Source organism: Lutjanus erythropterus, chromosome 1 (genome assembly GCF_056507025.1).
Source record: "Lutjanus erythropterus isolate fLutEry1 chromosome 1, fLutEry1.hap2, whole genome shotgun sequence".
NCBI classification, from domain to species: domain Eukaryota; kingdom Metazoa; phylum Chordata; class Actinopteri; order Lutjaniformes; family Lutjanidae; genus Lutjanus; species Lutjanus erythropterus.
Genome location: NC_139317.1, coordinates 29,327,818 through 29,348,866, shown reverse-complemented (window position 1 = coordinate 29,348,866; position 21,049 = coordinate 29,327,818). Strand labels below are relative to the sequence as shown.

Here is a 21,049-nt window from a genome sequence, read left to right as displayed (position 1 = left end):
CTGAAAGAGTCACAGTAAACCAGATATGGAAACAGCAGCTTTAAAAGCTCTATTATCTAAAAGGAGAAATCTGTAATATATCAACTACACTAAATCATAAAATGACCATGATATTTCATCAGAGATTAAGGAAACATCTTAAATTGAAATACCAGCTTCTGTGACAACAATACTACAGCCAGCATACTCTCCTTTGTAATTTCCATTGTGGTGCAAAACATCTGCTTTTGGTTTGGCCATATTTCCTATTTCACGTTTATTTACTTAACATGGATCTAAAATTAATACCAAATGTTTGCTGAATGGGTTAGTGTCTGTGTGTTTATGAGTCATAAGCAATCAGAAATAATCTTTTAGAAGGAGTAGATGTTATATAAATTGAGTAATATGTTAATGGTGTTTAATGGGCAGTAAGGCAGGCATTCACTGAACTCCAATTCCAAAACAGCCAGAGTGAGCATTTTCTGAGCAATGTGCTTCTAATAACAGGCTTAGCTTTACATCGACAGACAATTGAGTTATGAAAAGCTGATCAACTTACAGTAGGATGATAGGGTCTTACATATTTCACCTTTAATAATGTCTTCTTCAATTACTGTATAAACATGGTCCTGTTTCACATTTGTTGTCAGTTCTGTTACAAGTGCTCAAAAATGTCATGCATGGGTTGTCGGATGAAAGCCAGTGTGTGCAGCTTTTGTCATTTGTGTAATATGGGCATGCTAGGTGCATGACAAGCACCTATATGTCCTGAGAGTGAGAAACAAACAAGCACAAGAGAGACAGACAGTGACAGACAGAATGTGTTTTGGAGAGATAGTGAGTGAGACCTGTGCTTGACCTCTGTCATTGTAACATTTGTCCTGTACTGTATGTGTGCCCATCCATGTGTTTGGTGTGTGTCATTTATAACCTCTGTGTTGTTGACCTTGCTCCAGCACAGACACCAGACACAATCCTTTGCATGCACACCCACGCACACAGGCAGACACACTATCATTCTCCATCATGAGACCAATCTGTGATCATGGGCCACCAACACACATGATGGACACACACACAATATATATGTATATATATATATATATATATATATATATATAGTATTTTCTTCACAGTGTCTTTCTCCTGGTTTCCATTCTTCATCATTCCTTTATCACTCTGTCACACGCCTGCCTTCTTCTGTCTGTGTGTGTGTCTTGTCAGAGCAGGTGCAAGAGACCGTCTGCATCTCTTCTGCATGAATTCACTTACCTGCTGAGAAATGCATGTGTGTATCTGTGAGTGTGATATATGTGACTGAGTGTACACAGGAGCAAGCAGTGGGGGAATGAATGAGGAGAGAAATTAGAGAAGGTAAATGAGTATGGGGGAGGTAGAAAGGTTTACCTTCTTTGGTCACTCATCTGGAACTGATTACACACACACACACACACACACACACACACACACACACACACACACACACACACACACACACACACACACACACTCACCAATAAACCAGTGTCATTCTGACTATAACTGACTCCTCCTCTCCTGTCCTTTCTTCTCCTTTTTATTGAAGAATTTAGGCTATCTGAATTGTCTGTCATGTTGTTCCCTTTCTCTCTTATGTGCCATCTTTCTTTTTTTTCTCCCTTTTTGAGTGCCACAGGGTGAACTGGTACTAAATATAGTAGAAGTCAAAGCAGAGAATGAAAAAGGTTTGAAAAATAGGGATATTTTTAACGGAGGTACATTGCAATGACAGTCCAGTGTCAAAATGTTGGCTTATACCCAGTCAGTGGTGGACAGAGTGTGTGTTTGTCTATAAGCGTGTGTCTGTGTGTGTGTGTGTGAAAGGGATGTGTTTTGTTGTGTCTGACAGCCCATTTTCCTGAACCCTTTACCTCCACTGTGCTCACACACATACACACACACATACACACACACAAAACAGTAAGGGACAAACAGGACTGAGCTGTCTTTTCTTATCAAATCTCAGTAATGGCATCCCTCTGTGTCCAGTCTAAACACACACACACACACACACACACACACACACACACACACACACACACACACACACACACACACAGTCATTGCCTCACAGACTGATTGTCAGCACTCTAAGATCTCTGAGGTCACTGTTCAGTTAGTTTGGATGCCGTCTCCGTCTTTCTGCTTTCTCTTTTTCCTGTCACTCACGCCAACCCTGTACAGCAGAGCTGAGGTGGAGTTTGTCTGCCCTTGTAGGAGGAAATGAATCACACACTCATAGACTATCTGTGGTGCTGAGAGTGATTGAGTCACTCCCAGAATACTGATGAACTCAGAGGTGAAGAGATGCCTGCGAGAGACAGTTAGATGAGATGAAACAAGGAGGAAAAAGGGAGGATATATAAAGGTTCACATAATGAGACATTCTTGTCTAACCACAATCTCAGAAAATGGTGTAATAATACTAATAATCCTATTATAAATCTGATGTTGTGTAAAATCCTTTAAAGACTTGGAAAACAGAATTGCTTCCAAATAGATTCCCGCATGAAACTCTTTAGGATTGTTTTTGCCAGGAATGAACTCTAATTTGTCTGGCAACATTATACCATGCTAATGAGTGTGTGTGTGTGTGTGTGTGTGTGTGTGTGTGTGTGTGTGTGTGTGTGTGTGTGTGTGTGTGTGTGTGTGTGTGTGTGTGTGTGTGTGTGTGTGTGTATGTGTTTGGACCAGGGGAATGTAAACAAACTCAAAGTTATGCTGCTCTACTGAAATATGAGCTGGAAATAACAAAAAGGAAGCATTAGTGGGAAGAGAAATACAGAAAGAGGGTCAAAGAGAGGGCACAGAGAGAAAAGAGTATCTGTGTGTTGGCTATATATACCCTGTGCTAGAGTGTTAATGATGTTACATGGGTGCTTGTGCGTGTGTGTGCGTGTGTGCGTGCATGTGTTCAGCGCCCAGTCTCAACAAAAACTCCATCTCTCTTGTCTAGACCTCCTCATTCTCTCTTCTTCAAAAGCACGGTTCTCCTTTTCCTTTTTTTTCAATCAGGCAGCTTTGGCTGCCCCCCAAATCTCAGCTAATTTGGAACAACCAGGCCCTCATCTCAAGGACCGTACACCGTGTCCACTGTTTTTGCTCCTTTGGTCGCCTGTCTGCCATGCCTGTGTGTTTGAGTGTGTGTGACAGGGAGATACAGAGGAGGCTGAAACAGGCCAAGAGAGATTAAGGGCTCCTTTTTCTACAATTTTTTGGCAAAGAGCTGACTTTTCCTATTCTTTTCCAAACAGGAAAAGCAGGACTAGTATTTGGCATCGATTGGAGGGTTGCTTCACAATTTCTTCGCTGTGGTTTATTTTTTATTTGCCTCAACCACATTTTATAATAACTGTCATGAACAATCAGTAAAATGAGATTTTGGTCACTTGCACTGTTTTCAAACTTTTTACTTTTACTTTTTACTATACTTGAATGCATACTGTGCAGATCTTTCCCTAAAAAACCAGTGTATACACATGTACAAACATAATCTTTCTAAATCTTCACTTATGACCCACTAAGTGTGCAGTGGACCCTGCCTTCCACTTGTATTTCCTTATTTTCCTGATTTTCTCATGTATACTATACACTTCTGGGCATAAGCCTTTTTGGCAGTGACATGTAGTCCTCAGCCAGTAACAGTGCACAGGTCTTGAGGTCAGAACCCCATAAAAATGCAGTGACCAAAGGTTACATCACATTCTTTGTTTCTTTCCTGAGCTGAGAGCTGCAGAAACAGTTTTACACACATACACACACAAGCAGAGCAGACTGAGGATCGCTTTAGCTGTATTCACACAAAATCTAGAGCTATGCAGAGATGTGTGCTTGAAAATCAGAAAATAATGGTTTATTTCTCTGATTCACTGCTTTGTTCTCACTACTGGTGCTCTCTCCTAATTTACAGTTTGTGTCCCTTGCCCTGTCTCTTGTTCGTTGAGTTAAGGAGGAGGGGGCAACTTTGAATGGTGTATTTACAAATAATGTTACAATTATGCTGTAGCATAATGTACTTGTCCCCTTCTCCTGCTGTGTTCCATATTTCTACCATGATGTGGCCAAACACACTCATTACCTCAAAGTTTTTAAGCATATAGCCTACCTGTTGGGCTTGTGGGTCTGTGGGTGCAGCAGGAGATAAACACTACAACATGTAGTAGTGTTTATCTCCTGCTGGTTAAATTGACATGAAATTCCATATTTTTAGTGCAGCTACAATAAATGTTCCTAGTAGAGCAATTTTCAGCCATCTACAATAAATGCTTTTGGTGTCAGTGTCAGAAATAAAGGGAAATGGACTCTTTCCAGAGTGAAGATTTTGCTCACACAGGCAGAACTCATTAAGAGTTCTGAGAGCAAGTGTTTTGTCATTATTATCACCGCTGCTTTTGTTACTGCTCCCTCCTTTAGCCGGATGCCACACATTCAGTCAGTCTTGTCTGAAAATACAAAATTTTTGTACCTAGCAGAAAATGTGTTATAACCCTGTGGCTAAGCAGGATTATTGAACATACAGTGAGAAATTGAATAAATGCATTCATAAATAGTCGACTGCATTTTAAATCTGCCTCCACCTCAGCTCTCTTTTCCTCCAGTCTGCCTCCTCTCATGCGTGTCAATCTGCAAACATGTTTGCTTTGTGAGTATGTGTGTGAGAGAGAGACACTAGCAGCTTATTTCATGTAGCCTGGAGTTTGTGTGTGTGTGTCTCATGCCAGACAAAAATATGTGTGTTTGTATGCTTGCCTGCATGTGTGTACAGTATGTATGTTTAAAAACCACATTTTGATTCATTATTCTACTTATTTTTCCTGAATAACAAGGTAGCCTTTATCCACAAATATGCACACACACACACACACACACGCACACACACACATACAGACACTCAGATGCTTGCCAAGATTTGAGCTCCTTCCATGCGTGTGTGTGTGTATCTTGCGGTCTTGCGGTTTGTTGACATAGCCTAGAAGGCAGCTTTAACATTGAGAGGTTGCATTTTGCTATTAGATGAAATGTTGCTTTGTGTGGACACACATTTGCACACACACACACACACACACTGAGACAGTATATTGATTGAGGGAAAGTAACAGGTTTGTTATTGATAGAGGGGTATTTGTGTGTGGTAGACAGTATGTTACATTCACTCTCTGTTTCTTGAACAGGCTCTCATTACATTATGAGGATATGGGCCACCAAGGAGGCTGACCACACACACAGATCTACACAATCCACAGTTAGGTGGACTTTTGGCTGAAATTGAAATGCATTGTGTTTTTAGTTGTTAAGCTGTTTTGTCAACGTTGAATAGGATAAACAGCCAGTTAATTATATAAAGCCGTGTAAATAGGATGTGTCTACAGTGTGTTGGCTGCCCCTTTCTACCTGTCAGTCACTCATTATTTATTTACCCACGTCCCCACACTTTTTTCTGTCTCCTCTGTCAATCATATGTCTCTGTATCTTAATATCTGATTGTCTAAATCTGCTGAGAGATAACCTGCGTCCATCACATGCCTATTGATTGGACACACATACAAATGCTGCATCTCCATAACTCATGTATTGATTAAGCTTCACTAAACAAACAATGCCTACCCATCACTTTGATTAATACAGTACATGCACAGCCTCTTCCCTGGCATTACATGTACTGAGATATTCAGATAAAAGTCCCGGCATGTCGCGCAGATGTAGAGTGATGTTTTTGCTGTTTGGATCAAACATTGTCATTATGCAATCAGTTGTGTGTGTGTGTGTGTGTGTGTGTGTGTGTGTGTGTGTGTGTGTGTGTGTGTGTGTGTGTGTGTGCGCGCGTGTGTGTGTCACTGCCTGGGTGATGCATTGTCTGCAGCTATCTCACATACTCCTGGACTCATCAGCCTTAATATTTTTTGTGCACATTCATAAATGTATGCTCAAGGACCTCTGTGGTTCACAATCTTTGAAAAACCTTGACAAACCTATTTTTGACTGCTCTGTTTTATACTGCTGTTAATTTCTGACTCCAGATTTCTCTTAACCAGCCAGTAGGCGCCACAAGTCTTCAACAACTCTCCATCACAGGCCACATTCAAGCCTTTGTCATTGCTCAAAAACTGACATCCATGTAAAAGTTTTGTTTCATCTTAAACTGGATCATCATGATTTCATCATGATGTCAATTATCATGATATGTAAAAAATCTATATATTATTTTGTTTTACAAAAGGCGTCATAGTTCAGTAGTAGTAGTATAACAGTAGTATTTTATTTTAAATCGAAAATAGTTCATATAATGGTTTATCACTATGCATCTGCCTGCACTCTGGTTCAGCTAGTAAACAAATGTGAGATGCAGACTTCACTGCAAAATTGACTGTAACTTGCTCAACTATGAACTGATTTTCATTAAAATTTTGTTTGTTAGAAACCTGAAAAGGTTAACATGATAGAGATTACTTTGTGGAATTAAATTGAGTTACCATTGGCAATCTAATCAGACCTATGCCAAAATATTAAACTTCTGAATAGCCACAAGTTTTACTGGGATATGCAGGGTCCAACCTTTGAATTGAAGTGTAGATTATTTAGAATTTCAGCTTTGGTGAGTTTCTCCAAAAATGTAGTTGTAAATTTCTTCATCTTTTTGATCCTGTTTATTATTTTTTTATTAAGTTTATACAGTTAGATGAACCCAGGATGCTCTGTTACAGTACCATTACTCTATTCTATCCATCTCAAAGAAATGGTCACTTACCTGGCATTAGTGTTACAGAAGAGGTGGGCTGGTTGAAAGCGGGAAGGTAATTACAGTTATCAAGTAAGTTAGCATCACGTACCACAGATGTTTTGTTGAAGTACAGGGCTCTTAAGGAGACATACACTCGATGATAATATACTGATAATATACTCACACTACACCTACACTTAAAGCTAACAATTAGCTCATAACGTCAAACTCGGCCATTTTAATCCTACCATCAGTCTAAATGGCCTTGAGTGAAGCCAGACTTTTATAAGGAAGAACTATTTCTATTTAATGACTTTTTGTTAGATAAAGTGCTTAATTCTCTATGAATAAAATGGGAAAAAAATATTTTCAGTGGGGTCAAACAAGGTTTAGACACAGATCTGTATCAGGGTGTGTGCGTGTGTTTTGCTTGTTAACTCTGATATTTAGAGCAGAGAGTCATGGCAGGAGATTTAGAGTGGCTTTACTCAGTGCGAGTGGCTCCAATTAGTCTGGAAAAAAACCACACACACACACACACACACACACACACACACACACACACACACACAAAACATACCTGTACATGCACATTCATTCATGCAAACAGGCACAGATAACTGTGCGAACAAATTGGACAAATCTCCAGATTTCCGCATACAAGAAAGTACACCCTGATTGCGCATACACATGCATTTACACACATTCACCAGACAAACACTGACAGAGAGACTTATGAGGGGTGATGAGAGGAAAAACATACAGTGGACCAACATCAGGATGAAAAAGAGGGAGAGGAAAAACACATTATTTATTTTTTAAATATGTTTGAATGGTGGAAATAAACAAATTCTTTGCTTTAACTTATCATCATGGAGTAAATGTTGATTGCACAGTGTAATTGCTATAGAATAATGACTCCATCTGTGTTTAGCTTGGTTCTCTGTAAGCCTCACTTTCACTGTGCATATCTGTCTGCCACCAGGCATGATATTTCCCAGGAAAATTATGTCTCCATTATAGACTAAATTATTGAACAAATTCACTCTTTTTTTCATCAAATTGTCATTTTCGCATTACTCCCCCTCCACCCTGACACCAGCCCCTACCGCCGTTTGTGTGAAGCAAACAGTCAAACGGCGTTGTTACTATGCAATGCACATCTTTACAATAGCTTATGTTTGTTCCCAGATACAGAAGGTGTGACAATCTCAACCTACTTCTTCAGTGAACATGCTTCTTTCTTTTCTCTTATTTCCAAAGTAGTGTTGATCATTTCTTTACGGAGGTAGGCTCTAAGAAAGCGATCCGATGTTGTCTTGAAGTCACAGATAGTTTCTCTTAGTGGGGCCCTCCATGGCTGAGAGGCAGGTTATGTTTTGGTGTAGCAAAGTAAGGTAAAGAGAAGCACGTATCAGCGAAAAAACTGATTTCAACATCTGTTGTCTTTGCCACAGTGACACAACAATAATACCACTTGGAAATATAGGACTGAAAAGACGTCCGTCTCCACTAAACTGATTTTTTGTTTTTTCTTTTTAGAGAAGATTGCAATTGTGGTCTTAATTTAAACACACAATAAAATAATAACAAAAAATGTAGTTTGATGATGTCATAAGGGAGTGTGGGTTCGTGGGTGTTTGGTCACAGTTAACCCCCACTGCCAATGAAAATCTATCTTGATTCAGGCAGAAATCATAAAAGAGGTAATATTAAAAAATTTTTACACATTCCATTTAGTCACATTTTTTGGCTTCCTTTGTCCCAGAAGTTATAGCAAATAGCACCTTTTCCTGTGAATAAATTATGTATTTTGGGGGGTTTGAACATTGTTGGAAATATCTGGGATAATGTAAGTATACAACTCAACAAAATATTTAACATAGATCTTCCATTTGTAGACATTTTAATGCAGAAATGTTACATATTATAGCTTTAAGATACTACTTGAATGGTTGTTCTTGGGAACCTGTAAGCTTGGTGGTCAAATGTTCTGCCATGTTCACATATGTGTATATTCACTGCAGCCTCTTATTGACTGTTGTGTTTAGAGTCCATCCCAGTAGGGAAACACATCTGTGAACATGGTGAGAGCGCAGCAGTTGTAGCTGTGGTAGTATTTAGAAGCTGTTTGATGTTTTACACAAGTAAAGATATTCTTGAACAGCCTCAGGGTGCTGAGCCTTGACAGAGTTGGTCATGAAATGTTTGTGAACAGGAGCAATGCACCAGTTTCATGCAGTGTTGCAGTTTCAACAGTACGGACAACACTTTCTGTTGGCCACCCTGCACCATCCTGATCAGATCTATATTCCACCTCACCCTGCCCTTTTTGCACTTTGTGCTGCTGCACAAACATGGACCAAAATAGCAAATGTGCTTGGAGACACCCACACAGTCTGTGTGCCCAAGATCTGCCACTTTGAACTTGTCATTGTACCATGTCCAAAACCAATGTGGTAGTTTGTTGTTGTTGTGTCACAAACGTGGCATTTTGTTTTTACAAATCTTCCTGTATTAGCACTTAGTGGTTTGCTTTACCATTCTGTTAGAGAAAAATAAAAAAATTGTTTTAAATGAGAAGGTGAAAATACTCAAAATGTCAGGGAATGTTTACTTGTTGAGCGCCGCTTCAGTTGACATTATCCTTTCTTATCTCATTACATGTAATTACTAGAACTAGGATGCAATTTAATGCGTGTGTGACATTTTCTAAGCTTTACTTTTAATACTTAATACTCCTTTCTAAGGAATGAATGAACGAGTAATCATTTGTATCACCATGACTGAGCAGTTCCCTCTTCATCAAATAGTTTTTATTGCCTTTTTATGGGAAATAAAATTTTGTAATTTCTCATCGCTAGAAATTGATAGTCAAGCAATTAACCTCTTGTACATACAGAAAAAATGGCTGTGGTTTGCTCTTTTATCTTCTGTATTTATTGCACCAAGATGCTTTACAGATGATTCAAAGGTGCACACAATGTCAGGCTGCAGTGGAGAAAATTCATGCTGAGAAAGAAAGGGGAAAGAGAGAGGAAGGCCAGAGGCAAGAGGTTTTATAGTTCTGTGTTAGAGGACTCTCCTTGCTGCCAGCTTCTGTGACACTTTTACCCTTTGGACCCTAAGTATGTAGTGTGTGTGTGTGTGTGTGTGTGTGTGTGTGTGTGTGTGTGTGTGTGTGTGTGTGTGTGTGTGTGTGTGTGTGTGTGTGTGTATGTGTGTGTGTGTGTGTGTGTGTGCATTTTTGTATGTATACTTGTTTCTACGCATCCTTCTCTGGGCGTACGCCTCTCTATACATCTTCCCCCAGGCAACATGGCAATGTTTCTTGGATTTTCTATAAATATTCATAGTCATGATTTGTTCAACATGCCTATCATTTCTTCTCCTCTCTTATTTTCTACTCCTTAGAGTTTTCCTTCAGTTACACTCTCCAATGCAGCTGAAAACATGCTGTCCTTGCTTCATTTTGCTCCTATTCATTTCTCCACACACCAGTCTAAATCCTTGTTTTCTGTTTCTCCCTCTCTTTCCTTCCAGGATCCCTCCTTCTCTCTCCTCCTTCATGACAAGCTGCAGGTGCCCAACAGTTCTCGACGGGCGTGGAATGAACGTGACAGTCGCTGTGATGTGTGTGCCACTCACCTTACTCAGCTCAAACAGGAAGCTGTGCGTATGGTTCTCACACTCGACCAGTGGGATCTATCACCCACCTCTTCTCCTACGGCCCTGATTGGACGATATGGATCTCAGGGACCTCCAGGTCCGATGGGAGCATCTGGAGCTGGATCACGGGAGTGGCCTCCTCCTTTTCTTCCTTCCTCCTCCTCAGCTGCTGCTGCCATTTCACATCCTCCTCACCCTTCCTCCCAGTCGCCTTCCCCAAGTCCCAGCCAGACCCCAACGCCCAGCCCGAGCCACGGTCCATCCAGTCATGGGAATCCCTCGATGGGGCAAACGTCCAGTTGTGCTGCCACAAACCCGCAGCCTCAAGGCTCAGGCCACAGACTTGGGTCCAAGCCCAGCTCCTTGGGGCTTGGAAGTGGGGTGGACAGAAGGAATGGATCCCCCAGTTCAGGAAAAGGTAGTGCCCAACAGCAACCAGTGACTGGAGTAAACAGCCCTGGTAACAATGGTGGTAACAGCAGTAATAATGGAAGTGGAGCAGTACTGAGTACAGCAGCTCTGCAGGCCCATCAGCATTTGAACCGAACTAATGGAGGAGTTACACTCTATCCATACCAGGTAAGCTACCTGTACATGTGTTTGTGTGTGTGTGCATGAAAATCTGTAGAGCAAGTAAGATATTACCAGGAAAACTGAACACAAGTATGGTAGTCTTATGTGATTATACCAAGCTACCTCATATGATTCTCACAGACAGAGCAGGAAGAGCAACATCTACATTTTTTCAGCTCATAGGTGTACCAAACTACTGTGGTGTGGTGTGACCTCGTTAGCTATCACCTGACTTTTCAGATAATGTGTTCAACATTTACATCCTGGCTCCTATCATCTCCTGTCTGTGTTCATTTAATTGCTTTTTTTTTTTTTTTATTTCTCTTTTGTTTTCAACTTTCTACTTTCATATCTCCTCAGCTTGTACAAAGGCAGACTAGGCTGTATCTGCATCTACCCCATGCAAAGTGTGTATCTGTGTGTGTCCATGTGTGCATGTACAGGTTTTCTTAATAAGACAAGGACACATCTTACAACAAAGGCTTCTATGCAGACACGTTATTTTGAACAAAAAACAGAAATGGCTATCAGAGAATTTAATTGAAAAGAAACCCAACTATCATCTACAGCAGAGAGAAAAACATGAAAGTGGTTGAACTTGTCTCTATCTAGAGACTTCTTGGATGAAGCAGAGAAAGACTTTTACTTTTTCCTCCATGAGTGGTAATATAAATAATGGTCCAATTGTGATTCACAAACCCAAAATGTAAACAGATGGCAGTTTGTTAATTTTTAACAGGGGGAATAGAGCTGGTTTGTTTCATTCACCTGCATCTATCAAACCAACTCATTAACAGTGTTTTCAATCCCAGCTCATATGTATAGTTTGGAGAATATTAGTAGATCCAAGATGAATCTGACAGAAGGTTGGCCTTCAGGGAAAAAGTCGCAATTACAAATCTGTCTGCTACTTCAGCAGCATGGACCGTGCCATGGATTTATCACTATGCACTCTACAGTCAGATGTTTCAGAGTCCTGGTCCGGGCCATAGATTCTAACTCACACAAACCTCAGTCAGATAAAGCATCAATGAGTCAATCAGACTAGACAAACATAATCAATTGAAAAGCCCTCTGTCCCTGCTGCTCTCTCTGCTACTCGGAGATGGAGAGAGGGATTGCACATTAACAAGGGGGATGCATTTTGGTCATTTTACTAACAACAGGGATGACGTCCTCCCTAAAAACGCCTACTGTCTATAAATATGCTTAAAGATCATAGAAAAATATTTTCTTTTAAATTAGCTAATGGTTGATTTGGCACTTTTAGAGGAAGGCTTCGACATTGTTGGTGCAGCAGGTCCCATCTTACCCTAAGACCCTTTTGCAACCCACTCTTGACCGTCATCCTGTAAGGGAGTGGGTTGCGTTCAGCCAGGGGAAGGCTTAGAACCTGATTATACCCCAGATCAAGGTAAGACAAAGAAATCCATTAACATAAACTTTAAATTTTATCACAGCAGGCACAGTGTCAGTTTGAAATCATCTGCTCTAAAAGAACCAGACATCAGGTCCAGACTAGCAAGGACAAATTCTGCCATAAAGTCTGTAGTGCTTTATCGAACATTTATTTCTTCCCAACAGTAGAATCACTGTTTTGACTTACATTTACTGTAAGCCACTAACTGAAGTAGCTTGCGGGTGACAATTATTGTAAAATCTTAAAATGCAAAGAGATGTAGTGAAGTTTGTTTTTCCCCAAAAGAGTTCCCTATGAGGACACAATTATCAGCTTTGTGGATTTGTTAACCATCTTTTATCGAGAGTGAAGCAAAATATCCTCTTCAGCTGGATCGAGGCCGGACATAAAGTATGTTGTTAACGTGACACAAACAGTAAAAGTGACTCCAATTCAAAATAGAGATAATAGTAGAGCTTTTAGGAGGAGGAGCATGAATAGACAAGAGAGGAAGATGGTAGGAGGGAGAAAACGCCTCAGGTGACGTGTGGTCTAGAGGTGTATGGAGGGAGGCAGGAGAGCTGAGACTCCAGGGGAGATCCAGAGGTGTGTGTGTGTGTGTGTGTGTGTGTGTGTGTGTGTGTGTGTGTGTGTGTGTGTGTGTGTGTGTGTGAACATGTGTGTGGGAACGTGTTCTACAGATGTAATAATTCATACAGTGATAATTAGGACTCTGGGGACTCTATGTCACACACCCCCAGTACCCCTTCACTCTTTCACCCTCACACACACACACACACACACACACACACACACACACACACACACACACACACACACACTGTCTCTACTTATTGCTTATGCCTCTTTCTTTCCTTCTCTCCTACTATTTCTCCTGTCTTTCTCACACTTTGTCTGTTTCATATTCACCCCCTCATCTGTCTGGCTGCTCTCCACCTCTCTTTATTCAGTCCATGACTTGAATCAGATACAGAGATGTGGAGTCGCAGGTGGAAATTACTTTGTACAATCTCTGGAATTGTTTTGTTATCTTGTCCTACTGGTCAGAGATAAATTAGGCATGAGGGCTGTTGTGTGTTCTGGCCTGTCTTTGTGGAAATGACAGTGAAAGTGTTCAAATCTGAAGGGGCTCTTTGGTCAAATTTAAATTTATCAGATACTTAAGGATTATTTTCTTCTATATATTATATGTCTCAACATTCATCATATCATAATTATAGTGATAAAACTTATCATGGTTATCAGTGTTATTGTGGAATTGTTAAAATGGGCTGAAAATGTTCAAAAACTTGGTTGATGCTGGACAATTTACCAATCAAGCACGGTTTTAACAATAATTAAAAGTTGGAATGGTTTACCGCAAAACCAGTAATCATCTCATCCCTAAATATGACCGGCAGATTAAAAGCCATCTTCTTGAAGTATTTTGGCTCCTATGAAATTGCAGGCACCTTGACAAGAGCCACACTGTATGCAAGTTGTCCAACTAAATCAGAATATTCTTGGAACACAGCAAAGATGAGAAATTATATTTCACATTTCCACCAGGCGTTGGGGGAAAAAACAGCTGGTTGTAGTTGCTGCCAAACAGAGGACAATCAAACAAGTTGATATGTTTTAAAAGTAGGAAGTAGTGACACAGTGAGAAAAAATAAAACGTATAGAAATCAAAATTTTGATGCATCATGAGGCATTAATAGTTGCCCTATAATTGCATTATAGCCCTCTGAATCAGAATCGAATCAAAACAAATCAAATTGTGAGGTACCTATACAGAGATTTCCACCACTAATATTAATATGTGCACGTTGTTCAGTTTAATACTGCACAACTGCTGCATGCTTGCAGGTCTGTGTGAGAGAAAGTAATCTCTTTGCGTGCTGTATTTCTGTGTCCTGTATTTGTGTTAGTATCTGGTGTTGGTAAGTGTAAAATGTTTGTGAATGTGAGTGCTTGTGGGGTGACTCTGGCGGTAACAGTGTTTCACCAGGAAAGGAGAAACAGAGCTTGATAATAAATCACCCTTGTTTAGTCTCACTCCCGAGAGAGGAAGAGAAGAGGGAGGAGCATGGTAGAGACAGACATGATAAAAAAAAAAAAATGGAAATGGAAGTAGAAACGAGAAAATGAGGAAAAAATAGAGTAAAAGATAGAGAGGTGGCAGAGAAGATGAAGAGAAGGTAGGAGAGCCAGGTTTAAAATAAAGAGAATAAGAATATGAGACATTTTATTATAGAGACATCAGTGCATGAGGACACATTGCTGAGATGACTAACAACCTCCACACTGCAGTTTTACTTTTTGCTTTACTGCACAAAACCTAAATGAGTGCTGCTCATGTTTTAACATCAGTGGAGCTTTCAGACGGTCTTTAAAAGGCAGATGATCTAACTCAGACCAAATGAGAAATCCCCTCCAACATGTTCAAGCTCTTCAGCAAAGTGAAAGAGAAAACAAATGTGGAGGAATTGCTAGGGAAAGTGAGAAGAGTTTAACTCTGCACCGAGAATCAGAGGGCTTTATGGGAAATGTGGTCTTACACTTTGGAAACACTGTCAGCAGCAACACTGGTATTTGATTTTATTATTCTTAATGAGTAAAATCACCATTAAAGTCACCTTCAGATGGCGCACAACACGAGACAGAAAGGGCGCAGAGGCAGACAGAGAGTGGGAACGACCTGTCTGCCTCCAGAGTGGCTGACATTAAAATCTTGCTGGGTCAGCAGTCTAAGAGGTGACAACCTCCACATTTTATATTTATTAGGACTTTTCTTTTTGGTCCCACAAGAAGTCTATAAGACAAATGGAAAATGCTGATTCAGTTAGTCCAGGGAAGACAGATTACAACAGACTGGGAGTGAATCTCCCGGGTAGTTTACTGGGATCAGTGAGCCAATGAAGGCCACAGACATTTTCAAATGGATGATCGAGAAACAAGTAAAAACACAGTCAAGAGAAAGTACTATTAGACGTAGAATCAGTAGGATTTGTCTGAGCTGTTCGTAAAAACACACCAGAAGAATAGCTGATTGTTGAGTCTTATTCCCCAGAAGCCCTTTTGTAAGACTAAATTGTGTCACATTTGACATTACTTAAAGTAGCTATAAGGAATAAGGCACATATGGACAAAATGCATAGGTGTTCCACTGCCATAACAACAAAACTTAACATAAAAAATAGGCAGCTGAAGAAAAAAAAATCTCTCCACCTTCATTTTTAACTGGTTAACATACTCACCATAACTTTTCCTGGGAAGATGTAAACATAAGCAGTTCCAGTCTGCGTGCCAGAAATCATTTCATCCAGTTCTACAGACAATCCAACCAGATGACAACATTGAGAATAATTATATAGAAATATATAGCCAATGGTCTTGTTTGCTTATGTAGGTCATATAGAGGCATTACTATAAAAGTGAAACTCTTTCTGGTATCTGACAGAAATTGCAGAGATAAATGAGGAAAGGAGTGGTGGGGTGGCAGGGAGTCCTTATTTGGGGCTGATGGTGTTTAGACAGTATGGTCTCTTCTCACTCACTCTCCATGTCCCTCTCTGGCATGAGAAAACAAACCTAACATTGTCTCTTTGCCCTCGCTCTGTCCTTCAAGCAGCTAATTGAAAACAGGTTTATACAGTGTGGTGTGTGCCTCTGTGTGTGTGTGTGTGTATGTGTGTGTGTGTGCTGCTTTCAACAACGGTTAGATTAGCTTTCCTAATTTACAGTGTTTCAGTTTGTTGTGCCTGAGTGTTGCCTAACACTGTCAGACTTAGCCGGAAATCCTTTAGGATTAATTAGGGCAGCAGTGATGGCCTAAAGGTTAGAGAAGCTTGTGACCACAAGGTCACCAGTTCAATCCTCAGCAGGATAAATCTGGGTGGGGAAAGTGAAAGAGGAGCCTTATTACCACCAATGTGGTGCCCATGAGCAAGGCCCTTACAGGGGAAGTACATCAAATTTATGCATGAAAGCCTGCTTTAGACATTAGTCATGATACCAGAATTTTGAACTTCTCCTTTACTACTAGTATAAGAAAAACTCTTAACACTGTGTGGTTTTGCTATGCTGCAAGACAAATTTCAGACAGGACAACAAAGACTGAACTAAGGTCTTAAATGAGCACTTATATATGTGTGTGTATCTTTTATTAGCTTTGGTACTTTAAGTATAATTAACAGAATTTTAAACATATGGTATTGAAAAAGTGCCAAGATATCAATATGACTGCATACTTGTATGTGGAAAACATCATACAAGGACTTGTATGGCTCCAAAGGGAGCTGCATGAACTCTGATGAATGGCCTCAAGTGATGTCACTTGGCAGTTAAGTTGCATAATGGACAGCAGGAGATTTGACAGAATTTGCCATCTCCCCTCTTAGCAAAATGACCAAAAGGCATCCATGCATCCCCCCTGTTAAGCTGACCCACCCCTGCCTCTCTTTAGTATATTAGAGATATACTAATATTAGTCTGGTCTGACTGACTGATTGAGTCTTTATCTGACTGAGGTTTGTGCAAGTTAGAATCCATGGCCCTGACCATGGCTCTGAAATATCAGCAGCCTAATTGTGCTTTGTACTGATAAATCTATGGTGCTGTCTGTGGCGCTTAAGTAGCAGATGCAGTTTTGACTTTTTGTGACCCTTCTGTCAGTTTTGTATTGTATTTATACTGTGTCCTAAACTTCATATTTACAAGAGTCATTCACTAGTTTATGGGCGAATGACATGAACTGGATCCATCCCCCTTAAAAATGAATAAATGGCCTACTGATTATGGGTAATTCAGGTGCTTTGGTAGTTTTGAGTTGCTGCATAACTGCATGAAATAAGAGCATGATTAGTATTTTCACTGATGTCACGGTAACCTGACTACGCTGTCATTTCAGAGATACTGGAAGGTAAAAACAGAATGGATTACACACTGAGTGTCCAATTCATGGTCCAAATATATGGATGTCTAAACCTCAGAGAAGTTTAGGAGAATGTGTTAAAACTGATAAAACTTACAGGGGCATAGAGCTGTATACCAGAGGAAGTTTGTGCACTTCTTCTAAGTAATGTGTATTTTGTAGTAGCATTGTGAGTCATGAGTGTCAAGCATGTCTCATTACCACCACCAAGGAGATTATGTTTTCACTTAATTTGTTTGTCAGCAGTTTATGGAAACCCTTCTGGCTGGAGGTTCATGAAAGATGAGTCTAGTACAGGACAAGGAAGAATCCATTCAATTTTGCATGTGGATCCAAAACACAAGGAAGATGCTCAAATTCCTTTTCATTTTCATTAACATTGTAATATAGGGCATCTGACCTTGCAAGAGGTCTGCAGTCTCTGAGTGCCCTTCTGGCTATCTCTAAATATCTTAATAAAGTCATCTGTACTGCAAAGTGAATGTGCATAAAACTACATTTTTTCTGTCATATTTTCTTTTAACGGGTTGTCTTTTTCATGTCTTGTAGGCTACAGTATGTAGCCTTTAGGCTGTTTCTGATTTGGTTATACAACTTACTGTATATATGTTGATATGATGTATCAAATATTGAATTGCAGAATCCTTTGCCTATCTTTTGCTCTTCCTCTCTATCTTCCTCTCTATATATTACACTCCCACTCTTTCATTTCTTTGTCTCCTTGCCTCCATTCTCCCAACATTTTATTTGCTTATGTTTGTTGTTATTTTTCATAATTGTTTTGTTTTCTGTGTTCTCTGTAGTCTCCTTTTCCTTCGTCTCACATCCTCTCTCCCTGGTTCTGTAATTTTGCCTGTAATGTACAGTATAGATTGAAGTAATTCGCTTACTTTTGTGTGCCTCTCCCCCAATTTTCTCCCCCACCTTTCATCCTGAAAGGGCAGCCACTCTCTCTCCCTCCACTCTGCTGTAGTAAGCATTTAGATTGTTTTACAGATTGTGTCTATCCCCCTGATAAAAGCAGACAGGACCACACACGTATTGTACATGGACACACAAACACACCATTTCTCTCTTCATTCTCCACACACAAACATAATATATCGGCACAAATTCTATGTTGGTTGCCTGTCGCATTTGGTTGGAACAGGATGGAAACAAAATAAATGTAAAAGAGACAGATGGGGAACGCGGATGCTAGGGAAATGATATTTGTGATGTAATGAAGATGAACGAGGCAGCTTTTACCTTCATCTAAGAGTAGAGAAAGAGGAATGTGGGTAAGTGCTGCACTGCAGAGAAAGAGGAAGGGTGAGAGTGACAGAATAAATGTGTAAGTGTTTTTCTTTTTTTTAATCCCATCCGTCCCAGACGGACAGGAAATCTGATATCACATTCATCAAAGTCCCACACTGATGGGCACAATCTCAGGAACAGGTTTCTATGAAAACATGGTCAGATGCTGTGTTTTTATAGATTTGCTGCATTGTTTTCAACATATCTGGCTCCTCTATTATCCTCAGTCAGTACTCTCTTTATCCTGCTATTATCTACATCCTTTTCTCTCTTGCTGCGATGACCTAATATCCCCACAGGGATCATTAAAGTTTCATCCAATGTGATTTAATCTAATACATGAAATGTAGACAGAGCAGCTCAGCCTTTATGTCCAGTGGGAAAATCTGAATGGGACAAGTGTAATGAGCAACAAACAGAAACAAGAAAAACATAATTCATTCCAATGACTGCATTAGCCAGGAGACAATGCCTGAATGTTATTTCAAATAGGAATTATCACACTATCCATCTCTTTTTTTGTGCAGTTCAGATGCAGAACTAATTTGACAGCTACCTTACAATAGCTGCTTTAATGAGATGCATGAAGTATAATTAACCATCAGCACACCATGGTATCAGATACAAAGCAACACAGCAAACTCTCTGGAACCTCATGATAGTAGAGCTGCCCACGACTGAGATTTTCCTCATTAACTACTAGTTGGTAGTTCAGGCCATTAGTTGACTTGTCAATGAAAGTTTATGATATAAAATTAAATCTACTACAAGGAGCTTTTATCTGGTTATGAAACCATCTCAATTTATTAGTGATGCCTCTATATGACCTACACAAGCAAATGAGACCATCTGAGATTGGCTGTTTGTACATAGTTATTCTTAATGGCTGCCACCAGGTCGTATCCTCCTTGACAACAAATGAAATGAGCCTGTGTTTACATTCCCCGAGTCAAAGTTACAGATCCACAATAAAGTGTGTAAAATGGTTAAAGCTTAAAATCTACAGTAAGTCTATAAGAGTTGTAAAAGCTTAAAAGCCACACTAGGGTCTGTAGAAGTGCTCAAAACTTAAAATCCCAAATAAAAGTGAGAGGCTGAACCAAACCACCAGGCTAAAAACATACCCAGCTAAGGCAGCAACCGTGAAGGAAGTCTAGCAAGCCACATCCAACTTTAAGAATACTTAAAATCCAAGTGTCCGATAATTAAAAACTTTGGCTATATTAAGACAAACAGATTAAACAGCCAGAACCCCAAAGTGCAGACAGAGAAACGGTGTTGCAACCATCCCCTTCATACTTTCATCCTGGTCCAACCAACAAGGCACAGCTCCCCAACATCTGAGAGATTTTTTTCTGTGGCATCTGAAGGAAATAATTTTTTAGACACCACTGATGGAAGTCAGGATTTATACACGGTTTTACTCCAGATAATTTCACTATAATCCATGTGTAAATTGGCACAGTGTTTCTTATGCACACACAGCTTCATCCTGTTCCACCCACCTGCAATCACCCACTACTAATCAGAATATTTATTTTTGTAAGCGATGGATTAAGTGCAGTGGCCTGCAGTGAAGCAGAGTGTGTGCATGTTGAACACATTTATGTGGTCTCATCTTATTGTCTGAGTAATATGCCCTTTAAATAGCAGGAAAATATGACACCATTGACTTTAGACCAGGTTGGTGATCAATGGCACAGTCGCTTTTGCTGCCTCAAGATAGCAATGTGCATTCTTGTCTGCACCCATGGATGCACAGATGACCTGACAGCTATCTTACAATAACTCGTTTGTAACATACCTTCTTAATGTGAGCACTGGCTGAGAAAGTGACAACTGCGCCAGTCAGAAAATAGCAATGACAACTGCATTATGCTGTGCACTGCAGTGAACTGGGCGGAAGATAGAGCCCATAGAGTCTATAGTCTGTCCAGCCCCTGTGGTCTGACCTGCTGACCGCTGCATATTATTCAACCACCGTTACTTCAGTTTTCAGCTCTCTGCATAATAACCCTCTGTGGAGACGTTTCTCCTTCACCATGCAGGTAGTTTTCCTCTCCCCATTTATCAACATAAATTGGTAACTAATACAAATGCACATGTATTCCATGTAGCTCACTGCACCTTTATTCCATATGTTCACTGCTCTTTTAATAATGCAGGGGCAACAAGTTAACTCTGAGCATTTGAAATGCATGTAAATGCACAGGGAGACTGGTATATAAACTACAGAGGCATCTCATTTACAAGGGGTAATTTATCAAGGCAGTGGGCTGCGTGCTTGGACCTCAGGAGCCCTCAGCAGTAAATATACGCACAGTGGAGCTGATTTACACACACATACACACAGGTGCAGAGAAGTGCAGACACATGCACACACAAGACGCATAGACGTTCTCACAATAGACATACATGGTCGCAGATTTACTCTCAC

The 21,049-nt window shown here is 40.2% G+C and overlaps 1 protein-coding gene across 1 annotated transcript in view; it reads left to right on the top strand.

Moving 5' to 3' along the window:
* Positions 1–21,049, top strand: part of kif26ba (kinesin family member 26Ba) — a 110,390-nt gene that overhangs the window by 26,900 nt on the left and 62,441 nt on the right. Inside the window, exon 3 of the mRNA XM_084719206.1 lies at positions 10,283–10,987. Within this exon, the coding sequence (XP_084575332.1) occupies positions 10,283–10,987 (705 nt within the window). The remainder of the gene's footprint in view (positions 1–10,282; positions 10,988–21,049) is intronic.